The sequence below is a fragment of the Trachemys scripta genome, chromosome 2, assembly GCF_013100865.1.
Source record: "Trachemys scripta elegans isolate TJP31775 chromosome 2, CAS_Tse_1.0, whole genome shotgun sequence".
NCBI lineage: Eukaryota > Metazoa > Chordata > Testudines > Emydidae > Trachemys > Trachemys scripta.
In genome coordinates this window covers 33,884,486-33,908,337 of record NC_048299.1, presented here as the reverse complement: position 1 = coordinate 33,908,337, position 23,852 = coordinate 33,884,486, and the positions used below count along the sequence as shown (strand labels likewise).

The 23,852-nt window shown below is 41.6% G+C and overlaps 2 protein-coding genes across 23 annotated transcripts in view; one reads left to right on the top strand and one right to left on the bottom strand.

Moving 5' to 3' along the window:
- Positions 1 to 1,849, top strand: part of KIAA1217 (KIAA1217 ortholog) — a 518,496-nt gene extending 516,647 nt beyond the window's left edge. For 12 of the 18 annotated variants that reach the window (XM_034760248.1, XM_034760246.1, XM_034760247.1 and 9 more), the window contains one exon: positions 40 to 1,849. In XM_034760248.1, the coding sequence (XP_034616139.1) occupies positions 40 to 531 (492 nt within the window). In that variant the 3' untranslated portion in view covers positions 532 to 1,849. The remainder of the gene's footprint in view (positions 1 to 39) is intronic. The other 6 variants (XM_034760257.1, XM_034760260.1, XM_034760259.1 and 3 more) reach the window with 4 other exon arrangements.
- Positions 1,850 to 6,841: 4,992 nt separating this feature from the next.
- Positions 6,842 to 23,852, bottom strand: part of ARHGAP21 (Rho GTPase activating protein 21) — a 194,517-nt gene continuing 177,506 nt past the window's right edge. For 4 of the 5 annotated variants that reach the window (XM_034760239.1, XM_034760238.1, XM_034760240.1 and 1 more), the window contains 9 exons: positions 23,581 to 23,736; positions 23,394 to 23,472; positions 22,574 to 22,647; positions 22,400 to 22,489; positions 16,321 to 16,446; positions 16,092 to 16,133; positions 15,665 to 15,770; positions 13,685 to 13,716; positions 6,842 to 9,393 (listed from right to left, as the gene is read on the bottom strand). In XM_034760239.1, coding sequence (XP_034616130.1) covers positions 7,660 to 9,393; positions 13,685 to 13,716; positions 15,665 to 15,770; positions 16,092 to 16,133; positions 16,321 to 16,446; positions 22,400 to 22,489; positions 22,574 to 22,647; positions 23,394 to 23,472; positions 23,581 to 23,736 — 2,439 coding nt within the window. In that variant the 3' untranslated portion in view covers positions 6,842 to 7,659. Of the gene's footprint in view, positions 9,394 to 13,684; positions 13,717 to 14,703; positions 14,876 to 15,664; positions 15,771 to 16,091; positions 16,134 to 16,320; positions 16,447 to 22,399; positions 22,490 to 22,573; positions 22,648 to 23,393; positions 23,473 to 23,580; positions 23,737 to 23,852 lie in introns of those variants that run through there. The other variant, XM_034760242.1, reaches the window with a different exon arrangement.

Here is a 23,852-nt window from a genome sequence, read left to right as displayed (position 1 = left end):
GCTTTCTGACAAACTGTCTCCTGCCATCTTTATTTACAGGCTAATGGAAGTGCTAAGAAAGCTGGTGGGGACTATAAGGCTACTTCCCCTACCCTACCTGCTTCTAAGATCCCTTCTTTTTCTCCCACCTCTGGGAAAAGCAGCTCTGTGCCTGCTTCTAGTGGTGACAGCTCTAACCCTCTTAATCCACCTACTAAAACATCCATTCCTTCCTTTAACCTTCTGAGTCCTCAAACAGGTCGCACTGCCCACTCTACCTCCCTAATTCCTTCGGTCTCTAACGGCTCCTTAAAGTTTCAGAACCCCACTTACACAGGTAAAGGTCACCATCTTTCATTCTCACTACAGACTCAAAATGGCCGGCCATCCCCCCCTTCCTTCTCCTCTTCCCCCCCTTCGTCTACCTCTCCCACTTCACTGAACCAAGGCCTGAAGAGCATCAGGACAATCCATACACCTAGCTTCACCAGCTACAAGTCACAGAATGGAAACGCCAGCAAACTCACCTCCTCAGCCAAGGAGACCGCTTAAAGTCTAAACACTAGTGTGTGCAACTTTACCACGGCTTCTGTTTATTATCAATGAATCCGCAACTAATATTTTAGCAAGAGAATGTATCATTTTGTTTTGTTTGAGACTTAATATTAAACATATGCTAAGTACTGGATTAATACAATAGACTAGAAGCTGTTTTGTAAAACTTTGTTGCTGTTAATGATAATAGAGCATTTTCTTTCTGTATCTAGCACCTGTTACAAAAAGTGCAGAAGGTGTGTGAGAGTGAACTGTGTGTGTGTGTGCGCGTGTGTGTACACAGAAATGTAGAAAGCATGGAAAAAACAATGTATGGTTCCAGAAATTTTAGTAAGTTGTTTTGTATAAAGCTATTTTCATTATGGGGACTACAAGTGAACAGAGATATACTAAAGTGTGATTACACACAAATGTAAAACTGAAACGAAAATATTTTTTTCTTTTCTTTTAGCGTTATTTAGCTTTGTTACAGATTTCTATTTTTCTCAACAAAACATCATGGTTCCTTTCAATATCTTTTTGCCAAAACATTTTGATACTATTATAATGTACATTTGAAAGTATTATGCTGGACAGTAAACCTCTACACAAGAAACAGAGTAAGACTGGTATTAGTGTGTATGAGGTAACTTAACATATTGCACTGCCATTCAAATTATATTTAATAATTTGCCAATCCAAAAAAAAATAAATTTTGTTTTTACATAACTATTTGCTCATTACTTTTATTCTTCGCTAAATCCACCTTTATTCTTTTGTTTTATTGAGACCTGGTAACTTGTATTGCAGTGTGGATTTTAAGATGTACACTTCTGTACTGTTATGTATACTGGCAACCTTTTGTACATATCTATAAATATATATATAAATACTGTATGTGGCTGGGCACAGAGTAGTTTTACTACACCAAAATTAATTTTTATGCATGCTTTAAAGCTATATATATGGGGAGAGGTGAATATTGAGCAAATGGAAAAGAGCAAAAAGTTTGCATAGTTAGTGTTTTTGTAAATAAATTTGTTTAACACCATAATGTAATATACAGAACTATGCTAAGCAAAGAACTTTACAAAAATAAAGGGCTGCATGCTATGGTTTTGTATTTTGTCACCAATAACTTTTACAATGGTTCCAACTCAAATGGTTGTTCAAAAACTTTACTTTTAATGTAAACAGTCTGACATAAAGAGTAAAATTGTAATTCTTTGAGATTTGGACTTGTACCTTCTAATGCCATTGAAGACTTACCCGGCCAAACAGCAAAAGAGGAAACCACCCTTCTCTAATTAAAAGGGACTGTCTCCTCCTCTTTCTATTTGGTTTCTTATGTCTATTATTCTTTTTCAATAACAGAAAAACAAAATATCAAGTTGCTGTTACTCGAGGCTGAAAGCTGGAGGCCCTGATCCCTTACACACACACACAGGTTCATGGAGTCCCTTGCAGCAGTAATATTGTCAGTGGAAGCCTTCTGTCCAAGACTTCAGCAATCACACCAATATCTATGCAAATACCTGAACCAACTCTGGGTCAAGTAGAGCTGCTCTGGATTAGAATTGAGACCGCAGCAAGGTTTGTCAACATGATGGTTAGTCAGCACTGCCTTTAAAGAAACACCCCCCGCCTTGTGTAATGTTACTTTGCAGACAAGGACATAAGCAGCTTCCATCCTGTCCCCTCCTTTTTTGCTAATTTGTCTCCTTTGCTCTGTCTGTGTTTAAGACAATAGTGTTAATCAATTGATGCTTCCCTCCCAACAGACTTGTGTTTCTCCCTTTGTTTTCTTCTCCATGCACTTGAGGAACTCTCTAACATGAAGTGGATTTATTCTTTGTATGCAGCCAGCATTGACACTCCATTTGCTTAATACGAGCCCATGACAGATTTCCGCATGTAGGCAGAGGCTTGACAATTTGTTGCTAGCGGGAGTGCACAAAACAGAATTTATCCGAACAGAGCTTGGTTACATTTTACAAAACATGTCAACCCCCTCTCCCACCTCATATTTGGTAAATGATTGATTGTGCAAACTAAGAAAGTAGCTAGTTAATTGTGATTTTAGACATGGCTATTTTCCCTCAAGTGTCAGACTATATATTCATGTATAAAATACTAAATCTAAAATTGAGCCCATTCTAATCTTGTCTCTACTAACACCTATGGCTGCGCACTCCTTAATGCACTGACAAATGTACTTTTATGCAGGACTACCCTGTCACGTTCCTCCATTTTGCAGTACTGTCATCCATTGCCACTGGTGCCTCATCTCTCCTGCTGGGCTATGAGGTGCCGCTGCAGATAATCTCCATCTCCATGCTGTCTGTGTCCCTGCATTACCCCCCACACGCACCCCTCCTTGCTCAATTTGAGCCAGAGGCAGCAGCACAGGCACAGGTGATGGCTGCAATACTAGCCCCAGTTGCCTTCTAGTACCCACTTGTGTATCCTTGGCCCAGTGCCCAGCGCTGCCCATACCACTGTGTGGGGCAGGGGAAAAGTGAGTTATATGGTTAAAGGCTACTTAGTCACCTCGCCATAGTGGGACCAGATAGCCTGTTTTTAAAGGGACACACCTCTTTTGGGGGACTTTCTTATATAGGCACCAATTCCCCCTCCCCCGTTTCAATTTTTTCACAGTTGCTATCTAGTCACCCTACCGCTCCACCCAGTTGTCTATAGGGTTACGCTAGTGTAAGTGATAGGAGCCTCTCAGCCAATATATCAGTATAGCTGCTCTCCACGTATTAAGCATTGAAAATTAAGGCTGTATCTACAAGATGCACCAGCTTTTAAGTGAAATTTATCATTCTTAAATATATACAAAATGGACACAGCATCCCAGGGGGAACAGAATGAAAGTTTTCAGCCACAAAACTCTTGCACATACCAAAAAAAAATAAAATAAAATAAAAAAATCAGTGGCTAGGCAAACTACCTACCTTTTTTTGGTTCAAAAAAAGCACACCCCGTTATGCATGTTTCTCTACACCAGGGAACTGGAGAGTAGTAGCTATACCTCATAAATGGGGCATTTTTCTATTAAGCAACAGCCCACCCTTTCTATGTCCTGGCAAAAGGAATTCCTGCATCCCAAACTGCATCTCAACTGCTGCAGGATGGGTGGCAGCACTGAAGCAGAGAAGGTTCAGCAGGTGCTCTGTACAGGGAACAGGTATCCTACCTGCTCTGCCAACTTTGGAATCTCTCTCATGAGGTGGGTTTTTTGAGGTAAACTTGCTATGATGGCATGACATGAATTTATTTGAATTTGCCACCATGCCCCAATCAAAACCCAGGTGCCCCTTTCTCCTATCTACTGCCCTGGAATGTTCACCCACTCCAAAATTTTGCAGCAGGGCCCCTCCCATCATCCCTCACCCACGTGCCTACCAACCACCATCTCCAAAGGAGCAGAGGGCTGCTACTAATCTCAGCCCGTCACTGAAAGGGGCTGTGGTGCACAGAGAGGGGAACAAAGGGAGGATGGAAAATGATGTTAGGGTAAGGTGTAGTATGTGGCTTCCTTTTCTTATTGCAGGGGGATCAGCTTCCTAAAGTCTGGGAACTAGTAGCCTTCCCCTGCAGCAGTGAGGCGGACCTTACAAGGGTCATCAACGCAACCTTGTTTTCTGGGGGACTGAAGTCAGATTGCCCTCGAAGAAGATTGTGGCACATGGTGGTTGGGGAATAGAAGGTGAAACCCAATGAGGCTGTAGAAGGCAGGAGATTGAGTGAGAGAGGTTATTATACAAAGGGGCAGAATTGTTGGGGGCAGCAACCCTGAAGGAATAACATGAACATGGGACTGAGGGGAGTAGGAAAGAGGGCCTTTCCCAGCAGCAGGTGGTGCAGGAGGCTACCATCTCACTTTCAGGGAAATGGGTGGGGTAAGATGTGACAAAGCCATCTGGGAACGTGGTATGCAGGAGAATATGGACAACCGAGGAAGGGTATTAAGGAAAACATGGAGGGAAGGGAATATAAAAGCATGGGGGAGGAAAGACTGTAGGAGAGCTTGGATAGAAATTCTGAATAAGGGAGGAGACAGCACCAACCCCGAGAAAAACAGAAGGGAGACAACACCCCCACCCTCCCCCCAACACACACACACCCTGACATTTTTGCATGGTGGATTTTGAACCTGAAATGCACTCTTACTTTGGCCTTGGGCAGCTTCCCCCTAGAGGATTAAAAAAAAAAAAAAAAAAAAATCACAGCAACATTAAGTGTGGGGGTAGGGATCCCGGGAGATAATTAAAAAAAAATTAGCACCCCTGGTGCTTGAACATTACTGTATATTAGGCAAAGGGAGCAGAGAGGCTGTCACTATGCTGCAGCTGTAGCCTTCATCTCCAGCTGGACCTAGAGGGTGCACATCTCTCATTCTACCTTCCAAATGACCAAGACACTGAGGAATTATCTTCTCAATTTACTAAGGGCAACTGCAGTTCCACAGGATGGTCAGCAACAAGGGAGCCCTGCTGGTGGCCGTCCCCTTCTTCCCTGATACAGGGTGAGAGAGAAAAGCAGGAAGGTGGTTGAAGACTGGCTCCTTAGATTTCTTAGTGCTCATTGTAAATGGCACAGAAGGTCTGCTCGAAAATCAACACTCACGAGTAGTTTAATTTGGAAGGTTGGAAGGAAAGGCGTGTGGTTGCTCTCAAACCAAACTGAGTCTCCCCCCACTACCCCGTTTAAAGGGGAACATCGCTTTGGAGACGTCAAAAATTACAGTCCCCAAAAATGCATTATTCAGCTTTTCACAACTATCCCAGATATGTCCATTTGTTCTTTATTTCCCATCAAGAGAGAGCAGTCCTCTTTCCATTTGATCACTGCTGAATCAATTAAAGTATCTATTTAGGAAGTATGAATTGTGGAGGGTCTCCCATGTTCCGCAGGTATTAGAACACACTTCGCTAGTTAACAGAGAATCTGCTTCAACCATGAAAAGATGTCTAAAGGCCACTTGCAGTCCATACATATTTTCATGTACTTTTATTATGTGGATATCAGAGCAACATAGTATCCATGGTGTTGAAGTCCCTTGCAGAAATGCACTTTGAAAGGAGAATTTTAGTCCTGACAGTAGTGAAATTAAACTGCCAACTACTGACTTTGAGAAGCTAGCAAAGATTGATTTGTCCTTATATTTCAAATGGAGATGCTACTTATGCACCAGCATCACTATACAGCTGGAAAAGGTGCTAGAGGGACAGTAAGAACAGAAATGATTTTTATTTCAGTTGCTACTGGGCACAGACATACACAAAACTTCAGTAAAGAGAATTTTCATGGATCATCGAACAAGATACTTTTCGCAGTGGAAATAAATGTTTATAGTTGTGTCTTCACAAAGAACAGTAAGGTAGATACAGATTAAAGTACAGAATTATTACAGCCATTTTGAACAAAATGAAAAAGGCTCTATATGGAACCAAGCCTGCCTACACATCACGCTTTGTTAGTACTGAGAACACGTGCATGAAAACAGAATTTTGTTGCACAGAGTTTGTGCGCTCCTGCTGCTCATTCCCCGCTTAGGACCAACACTGGATTATTGTTACCCTCTTTAGAGCAATTAACTTTCCTGTCACCAACAGAGGATTGTGACTTGGAGGGCAAATACCCAGCAGTGAACAAAGTAAGGAACAAATATGCTAGGCAATAAAAGAGGAGTATAACATGTAGGTAACCAAGTATAACATGTAGGTATAACCAAGTATAACATGTAGGTAGAATTGTATGTAAATAGAAATTTTTCTGAGTTTTCACAATCCATCAGCTGGTCTTTACAATGAATTACAAAGACAGCACTGATTTGGCTGCTGGTATGGAAAACACCAGAGATCTAAGGGTTAAGATATTCAGCATTCTGTGATTCTGAAGAATTATTGATATTTTCATGTTTTCCTCAGTACCACAGAAACTGCACATTGAAATTTATTTGGTTAGGTGATCTTCCTTCAGTGTATGAGATAGGGCCAGATTGTAAATTGAGTTTAAAAATCAAAATAAAGAAATGTAAGCATCTGAACCTTCTGTCACATGCTATACTTGTGACACTGTCCCATGGCCACAAAAGGTTTGAAAAACGCAGAGTCCTTTACTTCTGAATAACTCACAGATTTGTAATAGTCGCCTCTTTATACTCTGCAACCCAAAACCTTTGAATTGCCTCTTTCCACATACAGACTGTCATTCACTCCAGACAAAAATTGCAGGTTTTCTGATATTTGGTGCAGTTGCAGATTGCAACTTGTAAGCAATCATTTTAGAACTATTCATTAGAATGAAACTCAGGCCATTCAAGGAGTCACAAAAACAATTTTATTTCCAGTGTTTAAGTAGATGCACACAGGCATGATACAAGTTTGGATTCATTAAGTCTTCATGCAGAATTATATTCTTCTCAATAAAAGAAACCAGTTCCATCCAGGATCCACTATCTACACGCCTATGTTACAACATTTATATCAAATCTGGTATCTGAAGAAAAGATACACATGTAATATGTACATTTAAGTTACTTATTTTACAGAAAGATTAAAAATTCAAGTCACATAAAACTCAAAAACTGTATTAAAATTGGAATATAAAATTCAGAGATCCAACTGGAATGCCTAAGGAATGGAAGCTCTGTATCCACCTGTGTTAAAATCTGTAAAATGTAATGAAATTTGTTACCAATAAAGTGTGTTTGTTTGTAGTATGTTTCTCTAATTTAACAATTAACAATATGGCACCCTAAAACACCAAATGAATTTATGATGAGGCACTTGTTAGTGACTAACCCAAAAGAACAATTTTTCTGCATACTAATGCCAGGCCAACTTTGTCATAAAACCATGTACACACTACATAGCATGTTGCATCAGATGCTTTGTTCAACATTTGTATGCAGCCATCAAATATACTTTTTCTTAAAATAGATATATACTTTAACTTTTTAAAAAATGTTCTTCTGGCTGTAGTAATGCACTGTGAAGACTTTCCACAGTGCATATGGATGAAACCAGCCCAAATGAAGGCTGCATAAAAACAACAGTACAGGAAAATATATACAGGGCTATTGGGAAGTGTAACAGTAAGCTACTGAATTGCTGTAGTGGACCTTTCCCCATTTCAAAGATACTGGTAAAATCGAGATCTAACCACCTGGGTCCCAGAGAGTTTATGAGGATGGGCATCAACTGCTGCACTGAAGTTGCTTTTGTTCATGCTCTGATAACTTTCACCATTTACCTGGTCAGGGGGCTGGAGTGGTCCTGACAGAGGTGGTGTTCTACTGATCAAAGTCAAGCTGCTAGAAGAACTGCCTTCATCTGCCTGCATCTCTGCAGATACAGGCAGATCTGCCTTTGATACATCTGTTAAGCGAGTGTTCTCAAGTTTGGGCTCTCCAGTTTCACCCGTATTAAGGTCAGTTGTGCTAGTGCGTAAACGTTCCCGTGCAAGCCACTCTGAAATGGACAGGTCCTGGGCTGGACATTTTGGCTTCAACCGATTCACAGCTGAAAGCTCAGATTCTCTTTCTCTACTTTGACCCTGCTCTTGAGCTTTCCATGCATTCAAAACACTTATTTCTGCAAAATCCCTCTGCCCTCCGAGTGTATGCCTTCGCCTGATATTTTTTCTCTTTGAGGTCTCTGCAGAGCTAGATTTTTGATTTCCTATACCAAACATATCATCTGCAGATGCTTTGAGACGCAGTTTTAATCTGTCTGTTATTTTAAGTCTCCACGTAGGTTCTTGTTTTTCAGTTTCACTTCTAGTTGATGTAGTTAAACTGCTTGTTGATCTTCCTTTTTTCATTATATCAAACATTTTGGTCATTGCAGGCGACTCCTTCTCACTCTTGGCATCCCCTGATCCTTCGCTATCTGTTTTGTGCCGGGCAGACTTTCTTCTAGATAGCGTATCACATTCAATAAGTTTGTGAGAGCTAAACAGTCTGCGGCTGTCTAACTTTGGTGTTGAACTTCCCTCAGTACAACTTACTTCGCTTTCTTCGGAGTTCCTCCGATTTGTTTTTGGCACTTCTTGCATTTTCCCCCTGAATATCCTTTCAGCAGCAGAACTTGTAGCAAAGACAGGGAAATCACTTTCACTGTCTGTTTCCATAGGACGACCTTCACTGATCAATTCACTTCTTTCATCATCAGCCTCATCCCCCTTGCTTTCTGTCACCGATTGCACTTCAGGGCTCAACATATTAGAATCTAAACCGGTTATGTATGTAGTAGATGAAGTGGTTGAGTAATCCGAGGTGATAGAACTGACATCAGCAGCTAAAAATTCAATGCATTTAATTTCAGGGCTGGCTAATTTTTTCCCTGGAAATCTGTGCAGGGAAGCCTGGGAAGAAGTGCTAAGCATAGTGCCGGAGTCAGACACTGTCTCTTCAACCTGGGGGGAGGCTTGTGAAATAGGCATTTTAGGACTATCGTTTTGTATTGTTAGCCGATGGCTGAGATTCGGTGATTTTGTATATTTTTGTTGGTAAGGTAGTGAAGGCTCCTCTAAGGGGCTGCTCTCTTTCCTGAATGATTTCTTTTCATCCTTTGCAACATTCATGTCTTTTTTAGTGCTGTTCTCTTTTTCTTTCAGAACAAACATCCTTTGTTTTCTTCCTGCCATCTCTCTCTCACATTCCTCTTTAGCTGTGTCCTCTTTTGTTACATCACCATGAGATTGTTCAGCAAGCTCCTTCTTAAAAAATACATTGTCTAGCTCATCTTCTGAGCTGCTTGGTTGTGGTTTTTCTTTTGGTTTTTTTCGCTTGCGACTGGCTGCTGCAAAGATGGAGGACACAAGCAGTTCCCTGCTATACTGATCTTTTCCAGATCCCCAAGAACCCTGTTTTAAACAAAAATCAAGGAACAAGGTTAGCAGTTAAAGCATGTACATGTGTGCCATTGGTTTGAGATTTTATATGGGTATTCTGGTCTCCAAAGCCACAGTGCTCACTCCTGTTTCTTCAGGGAACATTGCTCTGCTCTGTGTGTGGGGCCTTCACTGCCACACTGGGCACCCTGCATCCTCCCCTTCCCAACTTTGCAGCAGAGTCCCTCTGACTTGCCACAGTCCAACTGCATTTATTAACTGGGTGCTTGATTAAGTAGTTAAGGAGACTCCAGGGCCTAAAAAGACCCTCTCCAACATCAGCATCTAGTGTGATCTGTTTGACAGAGAACATTGTGCAAGGCTCTAACTTCAGTCCCTCCCTCTTCTCACTCTTTCTGTGAGTGATCTCATACAGCTTCGGCTACCATCTCCATGCTGACGACTTACATATACCTTTCCACTCCTGACTTATTTCCGTCCATCCAATCCCAGATCTAGGCCCATCTTTCTGACAGTGCCTCCTGAACGTATCTCATCATCAATTTAAGCATAACACAGGGAAGATCAGTTTTGGCCATGAAGCATTCTCTGCTCTCCAGATTCTCTGGCACTAATGACACCATCACAAATCTCCACATTATTCAGCTGGGGGAGGGTAATATCTGACTCTTCTTTTTCCCTTGCTCCGTATTACCTAAGCCCTGCTCAAATTCTGCTGCTGCTTCCAAGGCACTCAAGAGATCCAGCTTTTCTTTCCTTCTCTCTAGCTAAAGCTCTTGCTTATGCCCTCATCTCCTGTTTAGATTCGTGTGACCTCTTCTCAGGCCTCCCTGATCAGTTACGCCTCTCCACGCCATGCAGTACAGGGGTAAGGTAAATTTTCCTTGCCTGTTCATCTGTCCATGGTACCCCTTCTAGGAATCCTTTCACTGGTTCCCCCTCCTCCTCTGCATCAAATTCAAGCTGCTTGTGCTTGCTTTCAAGGTCCTGTATAGCTTTGCCTCTATTTCTTTTTGTGTCACCCTTCCACCTGACTCCAATCCCACTGACCTCAGCCCTCCATTTGTCTGCTTCTGCCACAAGAATCCTTAGGCTTTCCCCAAGGCCACTCCCTATGCATGGAACTCCCTCCCTGAACTCGTCCTCAAGGCCACAACCCTCTTCACGTTCAAGTCCATTCCGAGGTCCCACTTCCACCATGACTTCTACAAAAAATTAATGGGATGCTTATGGCAAGGCGAGTGGTGAGGTACTTAGGGACAATCCTTTGTGTTTGTTTGGTTTTAATTATCACTACAATTAAAGATGCACCACAGAAGATTTTCCTTAAAATTTTGTACACCCTTTTTGGTTTCGTTTCTTAGTTAATGGCAGTCTGAAAGTTTTAGGGGGTACACGTTTGATTTAAGTGATTTTTCTTCTTAATTATCTTAAGCCTTGTCCACATTAGACAGTTGTACCACTTTAATAATACTGGTATAGTTAAAGTGGTACAACCTCCTAATTTGGATGCAGTTCTATCAGTATAAAGGTGCTTTATATAGTAGTAATAATTTCTGTCCACGAAGGGAAATAACTATACCAATATAGTCACTTTTATTCCAGTCTCACTGGTATAAACTGGTATCCACACTATGGTGTTTACTGGTATAACTATTTTGACTTAAAGAAAATCACACCCCTAACCCAAAGTTATACCGATAAAACTTTCAAATGTAGACCAGGTCTTAGGGTAAAAACAATGCTGAATTCTGTCTTCTTTGGTTTTGCCGAAGGGCCACTGGTGGAGGTTTCTTAGAATTTTTACTGTTAATAAATCCACTGAAGCGGTGATGTTTCTGATTTAACAAAGTCTTCCTTTGTTCCAAATGTTAACTGGTCAATGTAGATAACAAAAACTAGCCTGACTCACGATTCCTCTCTTTCTGAACTACCCAACTCACTCTCTTAAAAACTCTGGTTGTGTCTAGACTGGAAGACTCATGAGTGGAGATGCAGTAGAGTGCTAACATCACAAAAAATGTAAAAAATAGGCACAAATTTAAGTCTGCCTTTGTACATCACAAAGCAGGGAAAAAAAAGAAGGGGAGAGGCTAGCAGGGAGAGATGATCCTAATTATTTTTCCTCCTTTTTAGGACACCTTAAGAATAAGAAAATATTCTTTGGGGTAAGGACCAAACCCCCTCTTACATGTCATCATTGCCTAGCACCCTGTAGGCATTCCTAGGAAAAAATAATAATGACAACATAAATAAGGTAAGTCAGTTGCTTACATCAGTTAGGGAAGCTTTAAAATGACAAAAATCGACAGAGTCCTGTGGCACCTTATAGACTAAAAGGCGTATTGGAGCATAAGCTTTCGTGGGTGAATACCCACTTAGTCAGACAAAGTGGGTATTCACCCACGAAAGCTTATGCTCCAATACGCCTTTTAGTCTATAAGGTGCCACAGGACTCTGCCCCTTTTTAACGATCCAGACTAATACGGCTACCCCTCGGATACTTAAAATAGCAAGACTCTGAAGTTTGCAGGTTGGCATTTCCAGGTCTGAGCAGTCTGCTCTTAACAAGACCTGTAGGTGCCATTTATTTGCATCTAACTACCCATCCATATTTCTAGTGTCTCTCTCTCTCTCCCTGGCTGACCTCAGGAATGGAAAGTTTAGTCTACCAGAGAAGAGCAGTAGAGGGGACAACCCTCCAGAATCTTGAAAATCCTGATCAGTAATTAGCATGCAGCATCCCAAAAGAGGAGCATGCTGCTGACCACAAGGCATTGACGTTTTGGGGTTCCCCCACCAAAAATAGTTTTTGTTTAAAACAAAAGTGGCAGCTGCTGAGCCTGGCCACTCACTTGCAGTTGTGCTGAGTTACAACCTAGCAATTATAAATGCTGACGAAGTGAGTACAATCAGCCTTAAGGGAAGTGGAAATCTCACTTGCAATATAAGCATTACATAGCTAGATACTCAGACCCCACGATGGTGATGGCTGCAAGTGCCTCACAACACTAAAAGATTTTATTTTCACACCACTGTTAGGTAGGGAAATATTATTCCCGTTTTACAGAGATGGGGAATTGAAGCACAGGCTAGATGAAAAGACTGGCCTACAGTCACATAGGACAGGGGTTCTCAACCTTTTTCTTTCTGAGCCCCCCCCAACATGCTATAAAAACTCCATGGCCCAGCTGTGCCACAACTACTGTTTTTCTGCATATAAAGGCCAGGGCCGGCATTAAGGGGTAGCAAGCAGGGCAATAGTCCGGAGCCCCGTCCCACAGGGGGCACCGGGAAGCTAAGTTTCTCAGGCTTCGGCTTGACCCCTGGGTGATGGGGGCTTGGGGCCCCGGGCTGCAGTCCTGCACTGTAGGGCTTTGGCTTTCTGCACTGGGCCCTAGCGAGTCTAATGCCAGCCATCCTTGGAGAATCCCCTGAAACCTGCACATGGCCTCCCAGGGGACCCCTGGTTAAGAACCACTGATATAGGGTATGTCTACACTGCAATTAGACACCCCTGGCTGGTCCCTGTCAGCTGACTCGGGCTCACAGAGCTCAGGCTAAGGGGCTGTTTAATGGCAGGGTAGATGTTTGGAACCTTCCCATCTCACAGGGTCCTAATGCCTGGGCTCCAGCCTGAACCTGGATGTCTACACTGCCAGTAAACAGCCCCATAGCCTGGGCCAGCTGCAGGTTTTTAACTGCAATGTAATGTAGACATACCTATAAAAAGTCTGTGGCTGAGCCTGCAACTGGGTCTAAGCTCCTGAGTCCCAGTCCTGTATCATACCCACAAGACGATCCTCGCTACCTCAGAAGTGCTTTCTAATGGGTTTTAGCAGAGAAATCTTTGGCTATACCAGTTGGCTTCTTAGGGAGCTAGGATCCATGACCTACAGCAGAAGCTGCCCTTGTATTCTACACATACTTTACAGACTGAAATAGAGACAGACATGCAAAAGTTGTTACACTAGTCTGAGTGTCAACCGTAGGCAAGCAATACTATATAGCCTAAACTATAAATAAACAGTAGTTTATAGCATAGAGACCCCAAGTGTAACAAACGTTGCTTCAGAGTTTGTAGCTTCCCTTCATCAGGAGAGTCAATCTTTACAAATGAGACTTTTTCCACTTTCATGCTCCAAAATTAATTGGAGAAGGAATATTGAATATAGCACCACGTGTTTACAATAAAATCTTAAATAATGCCCTATGTATCCATGTATAAACAACCAATGCAACAAAATGCAAAGATCTAAAGTAGCTTAGAAGTTTATTCTTTATAATTTCACAAAAGATTTACCTTAGATTTTGCTGAGTCACTAGTAGCGGAATCTGTGGAAAAAAATCAGATATAATATGGTCAGTTCTGTGCAAAATTTGTTTTTGCTACAGACAATGCTGGACTTATGGGGGCAGGGGGAAATAAAAAAAAAACAAGCACAGACCAAAATGTGAGAGCAAATAAAAACCAGAACAGAGTGGATAATCAGAGCTCACAAAGATGCAAGCTGCACCACAGAAAGCCACCGCCATGAAAGGATGCTGTGAATTGTAGGCAGAACCAGCTCAATGACAGGAATGGCAAAGGAGCCCTGTTCTTCTAAATAAAAAACAAAGATACTAATGTTTATTCCATGTTTTAAGTGTACAGCCCTGCAAAACTGCAGCTGAGAGACCTTTTCAGGATTGTCCTGGGTACTCTCCTATGACTGATGCGATACACAATGCAAAACTGAACATCTTAATATTGCTGGCTGCCCTAGCTGCAAATTGAGGTTCTCATGGTTGCATTCATTTTGTCAAACTATTAAAAGTTATTTGACATAAGGAGTAGCATTTTAACATTGTGCTTTGTTTTAAACCCCAATTTTACATCTGTATTCTCCTCTGAGTAACATATTGGTGAAATTTTACTTTTACCTAGCTAGAGTACAGCAGCTACCAGTTTTGTATTTCTCTATAACAAGCATTATTATGAAATGAAAAATGAACACCATAATTTTATTGTCTAGCAAAAATTGAGGTTATACAGTTATAAAGGGGGTAGGAAAGGGCTAGCACAATGACCAGAACATGTTTTCTTTGACATTTTCCAACTTTTGGGGGACTTTTTCCCCAGAATTAAAGAGCTGAGCCCCATGCCACACCCCTTTTTGACACATGGCTAATGCTTTATGACTAGAAAAACTGGTGGACCATACCATGCTATTCCTCCTCAGGGTCTGCTTCAGAAATAACAAGAAACAGCAGAAAGACTTTTAAAAAGTAGCATTGATCTGTTTAAAATACTTTTAAAAGAAAATTTACAGCACAGATCAATTTTTTTTTTTTTTTTTTTTTTTTGGCATTTACAAGAAACGGGGGTTTCTGCAGACAAGGCAGCTACAATGTGGGCAACAGTCCTCCTTCTTCCTACAGTTCCAGCTGTCCATGAGTGACATCACAGAATCCACTAGTGACATCACCGTGTGATAGACTCCTCCCACTTCACCTGTTTCAACATCAGTATAGAGTGACTGTTTCAGTAAGTGCTGAACAACCCTTGAAAAACTAAAACAAAAGCTAAAGACAAAGGGATACCTTTTGTGGGAAACATGCTGGGTTAGTGCAACAGTACAGTGAGAGTAAAAAAGTCACCAAGAACACGCCTGCAATGCTAGTACTTAGCCAAACTGACAGGATGGCAATTGATAAACAGAAGGAAATCAGCTTTAAGATAAAAATATTGCAGTATACTTATGAAAATGTCATCTGTTGACAAGCAAAGTAACAAGTTTTAACTGCATTCCTAACTTTGGGACGAAGATCTATTTAGAACAGTGTAGAAGGTAAAACTTTCTGCCTTCACAGCAACCACTTATACACCAGTACATATCTATTTGACCTTGTGATGATTATTACATGGAAATTGTGAATAAATAAAACAGTGTGTGTATGCTTGTTGGCCCTCAGTCTTTCAACGATTACACTTCTATTTGTCAGCAAAGCTTTCCAATCTATATCATGCAGCTCTGTGTAAGCTCAAAAGCTTGTCTCTCTCACCAACAGAGGTTGAGCCAATAAAAGATATTACCTCACCCACCTTGCCCTTGTAATATCCTGGAACCAATACGGCGACAACCCCACTGCATACAAGCACCACTATAGACACTTAAAAATACTCACGATTGTTTAGAAGAAAAAAACCCAACTTATTAGTAAAAGAAAATAGAAAATTACAGTGAATTAATAGAGTAGATTATTCTAGCCTACGGACTAACACTGTCCAGGGAAGAGTTACCTGATACGTCTCCAGGAGATACTCCCGTCCTTCCAATGTTGGTGAGTAAATGATCTATGTTTGGCACTGGCTGAGATTCTACAGTGTTTTCCTCCTGAACTGTTGTCTACAGTTAATAAACAAAGATCTCTTCATCATCGTTTCACAATTAATTCATTAAGATTCAACAACATTTAGAAAACAGCACTATTTCACCTGAGGACAGTTTCCTCATGAGCTCTAATTTTTCCACATTGCTTTTAACAAAAACACACAGAACTTCTTATTAGTTCTTTTATTACTGCAGTGACTGGAGAGCTAGAAAGGTGTTTCTGAAGAACAAAGCATACAATGGTGCAGCAAGAAATATTATGCATTCTAAGGATATCTGGACTGTGTTCTAAACTAAAATGAATTAGAACACAAATATTTAAGGAACAATACTTACAAGAGGCTCCACGGCACCATCTTCTGTGAAAAACCAGTCATGCTACAATTTAAAATAAAAAAAGTGAAAACCCCACAGGAAGTGAAACAATCAAATGTGGACATCACTAAAAAGGACAACTTTGAGAAAACAACTCCACGGACAAAACTCAGAGCCAAACTTGTGTAATATGTGAAAGCAGGTCTGTCCATGTAATTTTTTTTTTAAATAATGAAATGAATTCACTTACTTTTTGGATAAGTGTTTCTACAATTTTGTACTGGTCTGGCATATGAGTAACCATGTGCGTCATGTTGTCTTCAGATGTCCTCACAAGGGTTGGACCAAACACTATAGCCAGGTTTCTTGGTTCCATCTATCAAGTAATGGAAGTAGATCTGCATTACACATTTATAATAGGGATATACAATAAATACCCATTACAATAAAATACATTAGGTGCCACTGAAGCTTCCTAATAGTCTATCTAACTTAGTCTTTATTTGTGCAATGCATAACAACCAGTTATATAGCTATTATTGCTGTTGTTTTTGAAGCCAGTTAAACTAATGACATTCAAAAGATTTTCAGTAGTGCTCATATTACCATGCCAGGAAGTCTGATACATTAAACCTTTTATAAAATGTACATTTCAGATAAAAAGGCAAAGATGCCTCTATACAAAACCTGGTCCACTTCTGTACAGTGGAACATATACTCCTTTATTGGAGTTCAGAACCTAAACTGTTGTTTACAACCAGGGAAAAGCTAAATTAAAAAAGGACTCTCATATCTTCCACCTTCATTATTGATTTTACATAAAAACTAGATTATGTAAAAATAGTAACTGTAAAAAACAGTGCCTTCTAATTAAGGTATTTAAGCATCTTCTAGATACCTTAAGTACTGGGAAACTTCCAAACTGTATTTTATCTCAAAGTGTTTTATTCGACCAGGGAAGAATTTCAGTTACTAATCAAACACTTCTCTCAAAAGGTATGGAAATCTCCAGGGTCTGTGCACACCCTAGCCTGTGATGCACAGAACCCATTCTACTCCCATTCACCTCTGGAGATGGCAGCCAGCATTTTGGACCTTATGTGAGAGTCTATCATACTTAAATACCCAAATGTGTCAGAATCTCCTCAGCACACAAACCACTCATTCTATATATCATCTGCTTTTTAAACTGCACCTATGACAAAAGCCATAAGCAAGTATGCAGGTCACTGCAGACTACATGGCTCTGGGAAGAAGGATAAAGGAGTCTGAGGCACAAGTCGTGTTCTTGTCCATCCTCCCTGTTGAAGGAAAAGGCCAAGGTAGGAACCATCAAATTGTGGAGGTAAATGTGTGGTTGTGCAGGTGGTGTCGGAGAGAGGGCTTTGGATTCTTCCACCATGGGATGTTGTTTCAGGAAGAAGGATTGCTAGGAAGAGATGGGATCCACCTAACGAAGAGACGGGAGAGCATCTTTACAGGTAGGCTTGCTAACTTCGTGAGGAGGGCTTTAAATTAGCTTCGCCGGGGGATGGTGACCTAAGCCCGGAGGTAAATGGGATACTGCGAGGAAACACGAGGAGTGTGCAACAGGGGAGGCCGCCTGATTCATACTGAGAAAGTAGGGCATTCATCTAGTTATTTTAGGTGCCTGTACATGAATGCAAGAAGCCTGGGAAACAAGCAGAAAGAATTGCAAGTGCTGGCACAGTCAACAAACTATGCTGTGACTGGAATAACAGAGACTTGGTGAGGTAACTCATATGATTGGAGTACTGTCATGGATGGGTATAAACTGTTCAGGAAGGACAGGCAGGGGAGAAAAGGTGGAGGAGTTGCACTGTATGTAAGAGAGCAGTATGATTGCTCAGAGCTCCAGTTTGAAAGTGGAGAAAAGCCTGTTGAGTCTCTTTGGGTTAAGTTTAGAGGTGAGAGCAATAAGGGTGATGTTGTGGTGGGCATCTGCTATAGACCACCAGATCAGGAGGATGAGGTAGACAAGGCTTTCTTTGGACAACTAACAGAAGTTTTCAGATCACAGATCCTGGTTCTCATGGGGGACTTCAATCACCCTGACGTCTGCTGGGATAGCAATGAAGCAGTGCACAGACAATCCAGAAAGTTTTTGGAGTGTGTTGGTGACAACTTCCTGGTGCAAGTGCTGGAGGAACCAAGTAGGGGCCATGCTCCTCTTGACCTGCTGCTCACAAACAGGGAAGAATTGGTAGGGGAAGTAAAAGTGGGTGGCAACCTGGGCAGCAGTGACCATGAGATGGTTGAGTTCAGGATCCTGACAAAAGGAAGAAAGGAGAGCAACAGAATACAGACCTTGGACTTCGAAAAGCAGACTCCGTCAGGGAACTGATAGGCAGGATTCCCTGGGAGGCTAATATGAGGGGAAAAGGAGTCCAAGAATGCTGGTTGTATTTTAAAGAAGCCTTATTGATGGCGCAGGAACAAAACCATCCCGAGGTGCAGAAAGAATAGCAAATATAGCCGGCGACCAGTTTGGCTTAACAGAGAAATCTTCGGTGATCTTAAACACAAAAAGGAAGCTTACAAGAAATGGAAATCTGGACAGATGACAAGGGAGGAGTATAAAAATATTGCTCGAGCATGGAGGGGTGTAATCAGGAAGGCCAAAGCACAATTAGAGTTGCAGCTAGCAAGGGATGTAAAGGGTAACAAGAAGGGTTTCTACAGGTATGTTAGCAATAAGGTGGGTCAGGGAAAGTGTGGGACCCTTACTGAATGGGGGAGGCAACCTAGTGACAGAAAATGTGGAAAAAGCTGAAGTACTCAACGCAGTTTGGGGAGGAGGTGAGCAGCCCTCAGTGGTGAAAAAAGAGGTTAAAGACTATTTAGAAAAGCTGGACATGCACAGGTCCTTAGGGCGGATGCACTGCATCAGAGAGTGCTGAGGAAGTTAGCTGATGTGATTGCAGAGCCACTGGCCATTATCTTTGAAAATTCGTGGTGATTGGGGGAGGTCCCGGACAACTGGAAAAAGGCAAATATAGTGCCCATGTTTAAAAAAGGGAAGAAGGAGAATCCAGGGAACTACAGACTGGTCAGCCTCAACTCAGTCTCTGGAAAAATCATGGAGCAGGTCCTCAAGGAATCGATTTTGAAGCACTTGGAAGAGAGGAAGGTGATCAGGAACAATAAACATGGATTCACCAAGGGCAAGTCATGCCTGACCAACCTGACTGCCTTCTATGAGGAGATAACTGACACTGTGCATATGGGGAAAGCAGTGGACGTGATAGATCTTGACTTTAGCAAAGTTTGTTACGATCTCCCACAGTATTTTGCCAGCAAGTTAAAAAAGTATGGATTAGATGAATGGACTATAAAAGTGACTAGAAAGCTGGCTAGATAGTCGGGCTCAACGGGTAGTGATCAACAGCTTGATTTCTAGTTGGCAGTCGGTATCAAGTGGAGAGCCCCAGGGGTCTGTCCTGGGGCCGGTTTTGTTCAACCTATTCATTAATGATCTGGATGATGGGATGGATTTCACCCTCAGCAATTTCACAGATGACACTAAGGTGGGGCGGGGGGAGAAGAGGTAGATATGCTGGAGGGTAGAGATAGGGTCCAGAGCGACCTAGATAAATTGGAGGATTGGGCCAAAAGAAATCGGATGAGGTTCAACAACGAAAAGTGCAGACTCCTGCACTTAGGACGGAAGACTCCCATGCACTGCTACAGGCTGGAGACCAACTGGCTAAGTTGCAGTTCTACAGAAAAGAACCTGGGGGGGGAATACAATGGACAAGAAGCTGGATATGAGTCAACAGTGTGCCCTTGTTGCCAAGAAGGCTAATGGCATATTGGGCTGTATTAGCAGGAGCAATGCCAGCAGATCGAGGGAAGTAATTATTCCCCTCTATTTGGCACTGGTGAGGCCACATCTGGAGTAGTGTGTCCAGTTTTGGGCCTCCCACTACAGAAAGGATGTGGACAAATTGGAGAGTGTCCAGCGGAGGGCAACGAAAATGGTTAGGGGCTGGGGCATATGACTTATGAGGAGAGGCTTGAGGGAACTGGGCTTATTTAGTCTGATGAAAAGAAGAGTAAGGGGGGATTTGATAGCTGCTTTCAACTACCTGAAGGGGGGTTCCAAAGAGGATGGAGCTCGGCTGTTCTCAGTGGTGGCAGATGACAGAACAAGGAGCAATGGTCTCAAGTTGCAGTGGGGGAGGTCTAGGTTAGATATTAGGAAAAACTATTTCACTAGGAGGGTGGTGAAGCACTGGAATGGGTTACCTAGGGAGGTGTTGGAATCTCCATCCTTAGAGGTTTTGATGGCCTTGGCTGGGATGATTTAGTTGGTGTTGGTCCTGCTTTGGGCAGGGGGTTGGACTAGGTGACTTCCTGAGGTCTCTTCCAACCCTAAACTTCTATGATTCTAAGAATAAGCACAGCACTTCTACTATGCTTTATTATATACTGTGGCTTACAGTTTATCTTCTCATGCTCATGACATGGAATAAACTCATAATAAATGGGGGGTACCGTGATCCACAAGAATGAGAACAAGACCGCAAGTCTGGATGTCCTGAGTCTGAATCCTAGCTTTGACTCAGTGTGTTGCCTTGGTCAAGTCAGATCACTGCTCTGTAAAACTGGGATACCACCACACGAGTTCTTTATGCTATGAGGATTCATTAGCTGAATTTTTTACAAAACCCTTCTGAGATATTAAATGCTAAAGGTCTAATTACTATCAGACAGCACCCTGAACAGTGCTCTTAGCATTGCACAAAAATGTATATTATAAATGGTTTGTGCTGTCATCATTTCTTACAGGTTTGCTTTTATTCACCCACAAAATCTGATTATTATTTGTAACAAACGATCACACTTATTTAGATAGAGGGTAAAATTTTCAAAATCATTTCAGTGATTTAGGAGATTAAGTCCAATTTTCAAAAGCGACGTAGGTGCTTGGGAGCTTAAGTCTCACTGAAAGTTAACTAGACAGACACTTAAACACCAAAATGACATTTGACTATAAGACTTAGGTGGTTTTTAAGTTTTACCCAGAGTATTTTATTCTGAAGGATCCTAACACACTATACAAAGTATGGGCCCAATCTTGAGAACTATAGAACACTGAAATCAAGTAGAGCATAATGTACTACACAGCAGTGGGAGAATGAGACCTTTTTTAAATGAAATAATGGCAGACCCTATTTTCATGAGATCTTTAACATTAATTATCAGATAGTAAACAGACTGAGCAGACTTCTCAGGTCTGCACAGAAAATGTGCACCTTTTAACTGAAATTGGTTTTGAACTGTTCAGTTCAGCTAGTTGCAACCTTGCATGGGCCCACGTAAATCAGTTTACAACTGATTATGTTGAAGTTACAGAATTAAACAATATGCAATCAGGGGTCGGCAACCTTTCAGCAGTGGTGTGCCGAATCTTCATTTATACACTCTAATTTAAGGCTTCGCGTGCCGGTAATACATTTTAACTCTTTTTAGAAGGTCTCTCTCTAAGTCTAAAATATATAACCAAACTACTGTTATATGGAAAGGGTGGCCTGCTGGGACTCCAGGCCCGAAAGCAGGATGAGCAAGGGCTGGAAAAGAAGATTGGCAGCTGAGGTGAGTGGAGTAGGTGGCTGGTAGGCCTGAGCAGGGCTGGAGGCCTGGACCCTGTCTACAAGAGAGCCTCCAACGGGAAGCACGGTGAGTGGAGCTGCGCGGTAGAGACCCATGCTGGCGAGGGGTCAGCAGCCAGAACCCCAGAGCAGCGACTGGCTCGGCCTGCCGCCCCTCTGGGGTTTCTGCCCCCAGCTCCTGCTAGCTGAGGTCTCAGCCCGCTGCCAGCCTGGGGTTCCTTCACCCAGGCCGGCAGCAGGTGCTGAGTGGGACCCGCGGCGAATCCCGCAGGAGCCGGCAGCTGGCAGCGAGAACTCCAGAGTGGCGGCGGGGCTGAGCGGCTCAGCCCACGCCGCGTGCCAGGAAAAATCAGCTCGCGTGCCAACTTTGGCACACGTGCCTTAGGTTGCCGACCCCTGATGTATATAAAGCCAGTTGTAAAACAACTTAATTGTGCCCACACAGGTGGTTTGTACCCAGTTTCAAGTAAATAAAAATGAATTTTAGTTACACCAGTACACACTTTGTATACAGACAAGTCTCATCCAAAAGCTCCTCAACACAGCAAAGGGCCTTATGTTGACTTTACCGACCTTAACCAATAAAACCCTGGATTGACACAGATGGGTTTATCACCTGAAATAATCCCACACAATGAAATTTGTTTAAATAAGTAAAATGGAACAAAACGTCTTGAATATTTGGTTTGATACCTTGTTCTTTTCTGAATTCTCTGCTACGGTCTTCAGATGTGCAGAAAGAAACTTGAGTGTTTCATAATGATGTTCAGGTAAATCATGAATCTGAAACAAAAAACGTAGTATGGAGTTTAAAATATTTTAGTGCTAAATTGTACTGCATTTAAAATGTATTCAAAGTCAGCATACCAGCCTCTTAAGTGTTTTCAGCCGCTCAATAGGATCTTCTTTTCTATTGGCATCTATGAAATCTGCATATTTGTCTGACAAAAGAAAAAAATCTGTTTTACTGCATGAGAGAGAGAAGTTTTGTAGAAAATGGAAGTTAACCTGTTTCAACTTTTACATAATACCTGTAATGGAAAGATAGCTCAAAGAATTTATGTCAAATTAAATTGATAAATTCTAATAATTTGATTGGGAATATCACTGGATTGTGATGATAAAAATTGACCTACTACTAATTTAAACACAATTCTTTAAAACCCCCACTATTTATATCAAACCTATAAAGAACAGCATATGCTCCATCTGCAGTTAAAGTCAACAAATTCCATTCCCACAGTGTGCTACCAAGTTGAATAGTGGTTACACACACATTCAGACACACATGGTTACATTATTTCAAACTACTTCAGAAGCATGAGGAGATCAGTGAGGGGAGGAGGAAGGAAAATGTGTTAGGTTAGTTTGGCAGAGGGCTAAAATTAATAGGATACTAACTGTATACTAACCTACTACATACAATGCAATGTAGACATGAACAAAGTATGTTCCTGTTTTGGAACCATTTACAGTGATTCCTGGGCAGTTAGAGAAAAATTTACTGTCAGCTGACACGTGTAAGCTATTTTAATCATAATCATCAGCCTTTTTAATAAAGAAATGTAGAAGTTTATTATTTCATTAGGTTGTTTTCACTTGATTTTTTCTCTCAATCATTTGAAGGCCCTAATGAGGATTAATATTTGATGAAAAAATTCCTAAAACAAGCTCAAACTCAACTCACCATTAGTAAAAAGTGGTTCTGGGAGCTTTCTGAAGAAGGATTTCAGTAAACTGCTTATCACATTCAAGTCTCGCCATTTCTATGTATTCAAAAGAGAGAGACACACACAGACTCTGTATTGCTATATTCATAATAAATTTTCTAGAAAAGATTATTTTAAATGGAAATACAGCGAACACCAACTTACATCATCATGAACATCGATGTCAGTCATTCCTTTATTGAGTTCCTCTTGCATATTTGAGATAGCAGCATTGTTTCCAGGGACTCTGTATATACCTGTGTATTCAAGGCCTCGTTCTTCAACCAGTTTGCAGCATATGTCGACTATCAGTGGAATATACTGTGGGGGGGAGGGGCGGGAGAAGTTTGTTGGTTTTGTTTTAAAATGTCTCTCACACAAGAAAGAACATACAAGTATTTCCTCCAAATTATAGTGAAAAGAAAAATTGTACTTTC